The 8816-nt window shown below is 33.9% G+C and overlaps 1 protein-coding gene across 1 annotated transcript; it reads left to right on the forward strand.

Annotated features, from left to right (window-relative positions):
- The first annotated feature begins 1054 nt into the window (after window positions 1-1054).
- On the forward strand, window positions 1055-3187 carry LOC143538476 (uncharacterized). Its single transcript, XM_077032035.1, has 5 exons — window positions 1055-1249; window positions 1331-1412; window positions 1492-2218; window positions 2292-2828; window positions 2899-3187. The coding sequence occupies exons 1-5, from the start codon at window positions 1055-1057 to the stop codon at window positions 3185-3187; spliced, it is 1830 nt and encodes a 609-aa protein (XP_076888150.1).
- Window positions 3188-8816: the final 5629 nt, after the last annotated feature.

Consider the following 8816-nt stretch of genomic DNA (forward strand, 5'->3'; position numbering starts at 1 on the left):
TGTCACAGATGGTAGTTGAATCCAAGACCTTACATTTTGTTTAAATGAAGTCTTTGGGTTCCTTCAAACACTTTTTTTAGAACGACAATTTTCTTGTGTGTTAGGTCATCGCATTCCCCAATATTGGAAAGTCTCGTCCCACTCTGCCATACTGTGTTGTCTTAACTGGGTCCACGCTGGCTTTAGAGTTTGGCTTGGGTGTTCCATCGGAAAACGATACCGTCAGCTGCTATTTGACAGTCGTTGTGTTGCCACAAACAGGGGCGGACCTATAGCTTGACTGGGGGTGTCGGCCGACCCCTGTGATAAAAACATAATTAATTTTATATATACGGAAAAAATCCTGATCGACCCCTGTAAAATTTTGACACCCCTGTGAAATGCTAAGAAAAGAAGAAAGAGAAAAGTTAGAATGGAGAAGAATAAAAACTACCGGAAAAATTTCCGACGAGTAGAGTTGCAGCGCCCATAGGAACGAAGAAGTGGACATGGGGTAGAGGAGTTTTTTACCAAATAGGTGTAGATACAAAAAGTATTTACCTTTTTGGTGTGCTTTGAAAAATATTTACCTATTTGGGTATTTTTTGTTATTTTATTAATTTTTAATATGGAAACTAATTTTATTATCTTTAATATGGAAACAAATATATTATCTTTAAACAAATATAATTCAAAGACCGTTCATGCTCCCATACACCAAAGTGACTACTATTCATCGGACGATTCATCATTCGATTTCGGCGGGCGATTCGATTTCAGACGAGCTTGGAACGGGCGGTTTCAAACGACGAAGGTTAGAGTGAACCATTCGAACGACGGCTTGGGTTCAAGCACCTCTGTTTGGGTTCGATTTGAGTTCGATTCGAACGACGGTTCGGTTTTTTTGACGACGTGTGCATCTCAAATCTATTAAGGTTTGTTTTTTGTGTCAAATTGATAAATTGGTTTTTTTGAATCTATTAAGTTGGTCACATTCAGACTCTGTTTTGATTTAGATTATAGCATTTAGTTTTTTTTCCCTAACATGTTAGCTTTTTATTTTAACTACAACAGAATGAATAGAGTAAACGCAATACCAAACATGATTCGGAATGAGGATTTTAACGCGATGTCGAAGATTGCTTTTGTTAACAATGATGATGTGGGAGACATTTTAGCAGATGAAATTAAACAAGAGATTGAAAGTGACACGGATGATGAGTTAGAAGATGGAATTCAAAAAGATTGGGATGGAACATCATACGGTAAGGTACAAGTGCCTTCAACATATACCAATTTAAAAGAAACTAATATAACAATTGATGACAATTGGTTGATATCACAATCTAAGGCTAAAAGTGATTTCATTCTTGAGTTGGGAAATGATTCTTTCAATGACAAGGAAGAATTTGTTAGAGGTGTCAAGCTCTACAGTATCAAAACACAAACATTTTGAGGTTGTTGAATCACGTCCAAACATTTGGTCTATTAAATGTAAGCTACATAAACAAGGCTGTAAATGGAAACTTCGTGCGTGTAAACGTAAACGTAGTGGATCATTTGACATCACAGTGTATGATGGTCCACATACTTGTTTGCATTCTAAGATTACTCAAGATCATCCCAACCTAGATGCAAGCTTGATTGCTCAAGAAGTACAACACCTTATAAAAGAGCAACCTTCTATTACCATTACCGCTTTGAAAGCTGAAATAGTTAATAAGTTAGGTTATACTCCTTCGTACAAGAAGGTTTGGTTAGGTAAACAAAAGGCAATTGAGCATGCCTTTGGGGATTGGGATAAATCTTATAATATTTTACCTAAATTTATGGAGGCTTTAAAAAAGTTCAATCCAGGTACCATCGTTGAATGGTTCGTTTTGAGACAGATTGGTGTAGAGCACATGGAATTTAGACGCGTGTTTTGGGCATTTGATCCATCTATAAATGGTTTTAAACATTGTCGACCTGTGATTAGCATTGATGCCACACACTTGTATGGCAAGTATAAAGGTAAGATGATGATTGCAATGGGAGTTGATGGTAATAATCAGATATTTCCACTTGCGTTTGCTATCGTTGAAAATGAGTCTTATGCTAGTTGGAGTTGGTTTCTGTCTCATGTTAAGAAACATGTGGTGAAAGATATTGAAGGGATATGTCTGATATCTGATCGTCATGTTGGAATCTTAAAGGCGGTTAAAGAATCTCCTTGGTTAGAGCCACATGGTTTTCACGGGTATTGTTTATTATTAAATCATAATAATTTATGTTTTTTTTTCATGCCAATAACCCCATCACTTTTTTCACAGATATTGCTTAAGGCATTTTATCAACAACTTTAACGATAAGTTTTGCAACTCACAATTAAAAGTTTTAGCTTATCATGCCGGGAGTCAGAATCAAATTAGAAAATTTAACTCTATTATGGAGGAAATTGGAAAAATAAATTCAAATGCTCGCCAGTGGCTCGAGGAACATGCACCAGAGAGGTGGACACTTGCACATGATGGTGGAAAGCGATATGGGCTACTCACTACAAATTTGTCAAAGATTTTTAACAGTGTACTTAAAGGTGCTCGTTTTCTACCAATCACAGCATGCGTGCAACTTACATTTTACAGATTAGTACATTATTTTGATGTAAGACGTCCCATGGGATCTAATGCTCAAGCTAAAGGAGATATATATACTCCCCATGTTTTGGCCAAACAAGCAGCTTCAATGTCAAAAGCTGGTGCACATTCTTTGAGGTCTTTTAACCAACAGAAAGGTATATTTGAAGTGATAACTCAAAAGGGAAAAAATGTTCAAGTAGTTGATTTGGATAAAAAAAACTTGCTCGTGTGGTAAGTGGGAGATATTTAAGTATCCATGTTCTCATGTTTTGAGTGCACGTGTCAAACTTTCATTGAACAGTTGGCAATATGTTGATAAGTGTTACTCAATTGTTGACTATCGTGCTACTTGGTTAACTAAGTTTTCTCCACTTCCTCATGAAGCATATTGGTCTGACTCATCATCTATTAGAGAATTACTTCCCAAATCGGAGCTAAAACGAGATAAAAAAGGTCGCCCTAGGTCAACAAGACTACGGAATGGAATGGACATTAAGGAAACGAAAAAGGCTAACCTTTGTGGAATTTGTAAACAACCTGGTCATAATCGAGCAACATGCCCAAATAAGCCTAGAAGAATGGATGCCTAAGCGGGTCGAGTCATTTAACATTTAGTTTCAATTTGTATTTGATACTGATGCCTTTAAAGGGTTGACTTTATTTGGTATTTTGTTTGCTAAGAGGACAACTATTTTGATTCATTTTGTGGTTGGGATTATTGTAAAACTCGTATTTTCTAATGAATTTTTTGTTGAATTTTAGTTTTACCTTTTCAGATTTATAGCTTTTATTTTTTTCAGAATCTTTTATTTGTTGAATTTTTTGTGGTTGGGACAACATATTTAAATTTTTGCAAAATATACTGGAATTTTTGTTGTTTTTATGCAAAATCTTTTTGTGAAAAATTTATGCTGTAAACGACATAAATAAAATAAATCATAATTTTTTTGATGAATTTTGTGTTATCTAATTTTGTTTTTATTGGAAAAACTTAATGAAAAGCATAATTTAGTTTAAAATAAAAAGGATAGAGAAAAGTACCCAAATAAATAAATATTTTTTAAAATACACCAAAAAGGTAAATACTTTTTATATCTACACCTATTTAGTAAAAAACTCTAGGGTAAAGAAGTAGATAAAACTTTGTTTTATTAACAAATTTTTGTCGTTTTGTCTGTGCACATTTTCTTATTCATTTCCAATTTATTTATTTTTGTCTAATAATAAATCATAAATGATAAATAATTTAAATAAATTTAAAGTATTTTTGCTGCATACCTTTTGTTTAATTTTCTTTTTCTAATCAAATTAACTAGATTTCTTTTACTTTGATTTGTTATTTATTATTTTAATTTTTATGTTTTCCATTTTTTTATAAAAATATTTTTTATATATATAAAATGTCTTTAGCTTTGTCATTGTGTTTATATAACAAACATATAAAGTTTATTCAGATTTTTATCGCATATAAAGTTTATTCAGATTTTTATCGCATATGTAAATCGGTATGTTTTTGTGCACCGAATGTGGCCCTTGTGGTCTCAATGCGTCTCACGATTGATGCAATTTTGTTTTTTTATTATAATTTAATTTTGTTTTATGTTTATTTTTATGTAACCCGACCCGACCTGAAGATATCCAAAACAAAATTAGTATTCAGCGGTAGACAATCGACCTCAAAATTTCCGACTCCTGTGATAAATTTTTCTGGATCCGTCACTGCCTACAAAAACAGAATTCTCCAGCGTAGCACACAACTAAAACCCGGTTGGCTCATTGGGGATCATTAATTAAAAAAGATGCCGCAGATTTAAAATTTAAAATATATATAAAGTTAAAAAGAGATGGCATGAAAGAATTGAGGAAGCCGATGACTCTATCATTCCCTGCTTTATTGAAATTTTAAAATGCAATAAAATTGTTACAAGCAAATGCAATTAAACTAGACAATCAAGGGATACGTTTAGAGTTTAATTGTACCTTTTGGTTGCTATAAATAACAAAACGTGTCTTACATTATATCTTATAAAGAGAAAAAAAATACATAACTATCATGATGTCGGTGAGAAGAATGCAGCAAGTACATGAGCATCCATTGAAACTCATTGATTTGCAAGCCATGAATGATGAAGATGTGGAATCTGATGAAGAGGAGAAGGATTTGGTTCCACAAGATGAATTTGTGCATACTTGTGATCTGTGTGGCCAAATAATAAACGAGTACTACAGATACTACTATGTATGTGCTGATTCATGTTATTATTACATTATTCACAAGTTTTGTGGAGAGCTTCCAACAACATTAAAAACGTTAAAACACCCGTCACACCAAGATCCCCTTATCCTCACACATCAAACGTACGAAAGGCTGAAATGCTTTTCTTGTGGAAACCACCACATTTATGACGTGTATTATGCATGCCCTGTTCTTTTTTGTGATTATAGCGTTGATGTGAATTGTGCGATAGAAGTGGACAAAAGGTGGTGGATCTACCATCCTAGCCACTTGCACCCACTTACTTCCCTCTTCTTCAAACCCATTTTATGTGAGTGTAGCGCTTGTGGGAAAGAACATAAAGGGGTCTTTTTTCAATGTACCACATGTTCTAACTTCGCCATACACAATGACTCTGCTTTCCTACCAAAAAGTTTGTTAATTCTAAAAACTACAAATGGCATTTTCCACCATACCCATCCACTCAGTCTTTCTTATTCATTTTACAAAGGCTGAACAAGCAACTAAATATCATCCGACATGTAGAGTATGTGATGGTAGTTTCTATGCCATTGAGAATCTATGGGTCTACAAATGTGAGAAATGTATTTACTATGTTCACCTAGATTGTGCAACGTCAAGAAAAGAGCAATTCATGTCCATTTTGTATAAAGGTAATTAGTAAAGGCTTCTAATTTATGATATTTTTTTGTTTAGCTATTATTTGTATTCATGATTGAATAACTATTTGAGATATATTGACCATGTTATTCTATTTTATGTCTTTCAGAAAAAGGTCATATAGTTAAAAATTTTGAAGATGCTGAGTATCCAAATCTTCTCCATCTGCCATTTCCCGATTACACTTACAGTATACCCAAACATTTATTTTTCAAAGATATTAGACCTACAACTATTGAAATTGATGAGGTAAGCCTGCAACACATCAATCATGAACACAAGCTAATTTTAGTTGATAAAAATTGGATTGGCAATCCTTTTAAGCCAACCTCCTCAAAGATCAATTCATTGATAATGTGTCATAACCCAATGAAAAAGATAGAACTCTTATGCAATGGATGTGTGAGACCAATAACAGAGATGCCATTTTACAAGTGTGGAGCCAATGAAGATGAGAGTTGCAACTTTGCTCTTCATGAGTGGTGTACTCGACTTCCAACAAAGATAGACAAACATCCAGGTCACCCACAACATTCCCTCGTTCTAATGCCAAGTGTCCCACAAAGGTTTTTCAACGTATTCAATTGCGATATTTGTAGCTTACATTGCAATGGATATGCTTATGGTTGCGTCCAATGTCAATACTACGTTGATGTTAGTTGTGGGTTTATGCCTGAAAAAATCACACATAAATCTCACCCAAATCATCTTCTTTCAATAGTTAAGGATATGTCTTCAAGTAATTATTGTATTTTGTGTCGCTCATCTACTAGGGATGCAAATTTATTTTGGTTTGATATTTCACAATATGTAAATCCGTTGGGTTTCGGTTGCAACATTTGTGATGTATATATACATCCGGAGTGTGCCATTTTCTTGTCAGAGACAATTAGGCACACTTATGACAAAACACCCCATGCACTTGAGTTACCTCCCAATTGAAAATCACAAGAGTGAATACTTTTGTGAAATTTGTGAGGAAGAACTGAACCCTCATTCTAGTTTCTATCATTGTGATGGGTGTGCTCAGTCAATACATTCTAGTTGTGCTCCTTTAATACTTCAGTGCGAAACGGAAACCTCGTCCTATTTTGAAAGCAAGAATATGTATATGTTCTTAAATGTGAAGTTTGGGAGCATTCATAGGACGGATGGTCACCCACATCCTCTCTCATTTGCTCAAGGGATTGAGAGTGATGGTGGATGCACTGTGTGTGGTTTGAATATGCGCTACAAGATGATATTTAAGTGTCTCGAGTGTCGCTTTGCAATTGATTATAGATGTTGTAAAGTCTTTAACAACTCATGAAGTTTGTTGTTTCTTTTCCATATGCTTGTCAACAAAAGGTCGTCTATTTGTTTAGTTTCACTGTACTTGTAATTGTTACTTCACTACTTATTTTTATATGTCCTCCTTTTATGTGTAAAATAACATAATAAATAACTGAATCCGATATGTGTGTGTTCACTCTCGTAATCGTCTTATTCAAAGTGATTCAAAAATCTGCTGATTCTTTTATTTTGATGATCATTCAAATAGTGTGTCAAGATCACTAATTAAATAGTTACCAAGGTTTTAGATTAGAATCAAAATGAAGAATGAACAAAATTTTATAATCGAGAAAAGGATTCATAATAGGCCTTTTAATCGCTTGGTATATATATATATGTGTGAATCAGACTACTTAGAAAATGTAAAGCTACAACCATACAAGTTATATTTATTCATGTAAATCCATTTATATGAAGCCAACGCCATATCATGGTTTAGTTTCCAAGGTTTTGAAAACCAGACTAGACTGGACTGGCTGGCAGTACCGATTAAACTGGGAATCTGATTCTTCATAAATCCGGTCACCCTTAGTTGAACCGTTTTACAAAGAACCGGCCAGTTGTGCTACAAATTGGTTCAACTAGAAAACCTAGTCCTGTTGTTAGGCCTATTCTGGGCCGGGTTACTACTACATATGATGCCGGTTATCCCTCAATGTTTGCTTGACTTTTATATTTAGGCATTGCATAAACGAAAATAACTAATCTAATCTATAGAAACTAGAGAGAATATGAAACTAATCAACTATGTATGTATACTAGTTAGGACTTAGGAAGCATTTAGAATTCATTGCACACCTATTTTTCAACCTTTTTTCAAAACATATTTAATTATAAAGTTTTAATTGTAATTAATATATATGCCACGTACACAAATTTAAGTTTCTTTCCCTATCTGTCTTCTAATCTAACCGACACACCATTTGAGAGTAAATATATGCATGCATGTATAATTCAACGGCACAACACGTTTCTAAACAGAAGTCTTTGGCATAACTTCCCGTAAAGAAGGATATAAATAGTATTTTTATTTAAAAATAATGCTTTTTTCAAACTATTGATCACAACTAATGCTATCTCCAAAAGTTAATCATCTGAGATTTTCTCCAAATAAATGACGATTTGGGTTGGAAGTGTAGGTGTGTAAGAAAAAATGTCAGTATCAGGAAGAGAATGTGTAAAAAAAGTACAATTGCCATTTGGAATGGCGATTTTCAAATAAAAAAAATACCATTGCGATTGCTAACAGTGATTTGTACCAATAGGTAAAGTGTTGTCATTTTCAATGGCGATTTCTACCAAAAACAAAAGTGTTGCCACGACCAATGGGATTTCTGCCGAAAAGTACTTGTTGCCATTACAATTGACAACTTTTGCCAAATTTTGCAAAAGGTTCACGAGACTATGCACAAGGTTGGTAGATGGACCGACTTCAAGTTGAAGTGGGTTCGTAAAACCTTGGTAAGGATAGACTGTTTGTTGTGGAGCTTTAGATAGAGAAGAAAACCCACGAAGCATGTCCATACAACTAGGTTGCTGTACGGAAAATATTGGCTCAATAATAACGTGAACATTAGGGCGAGCACAGCCCTCGCTGATAGCTAAGAAATATAACATGCCTAGGCTTTGGTCATTGAATATCTCTGATGATTGAGAAAAACCTTGATAAGTGTAGTATAACTTCAAAGTAAGCTTATAAAATTCTTTTTAAACTTGAGATGGAGATGAATCAAATCCAAAAATTCGTCATATGACACTATTGATTAATAGTAACGGTAGTATTTCACGTGGAACTATCACACGAAATCATTTCATTTTCGATGATACATTACCACCCCAATATAACTTAACAAAAATAGGAACAAACATTTTAGTTTGTTATGTGACTTGGAATGGGTAGGAATGTTTTGATGAATAGGGACTATTATTTATATAATAGTCATGAACATTTGTAGAGTCTCGTAAACCTTATGCAAAATTTAAATCATTAT

This window comes from Bidens hawaiensis, unplaced genomic scaffold (genome assembly GCF_021521415.1).
Source record: "Bidens hawaiensis isolate Kalapana, Puna unplaced genomic scaffold, B.hawaiensis_p1.1 tig00011632_1, whole genome shotgun sequence".
Classification (NCBI taxonomy): Eukaryota; Viridiplantae; Streptophyta; class Magnoliopsida; order Asterales; family Asteraceae; genus Bidens; species Bidens hawaiensis.

Excerpts from the sequence above, each read along its gene's own strand:
- LOC143538476 (XM_077032035.1), top strand. The coding sequence starts at position 1,055 with ATGAATAGAGTAAACGCAATACCAAACATGATTCGGAATGAGGATTTT. Across the intron at positions 2,219-2,291 it reads GAGCCACATGGTTTTCACGG|ATATTGCTTAAGGCATTTTA; the intron begins GTATTGTTTATT and ends CTTTTTTCACAG. Across the intron at positions 2,829-2,898 it reads AAAAAAAACTTGCTCGTGTG|TTGGCAATATGTTGATAAGT; the intron begins GTAAGTGGGAGA and ends TTCATTGAACAG.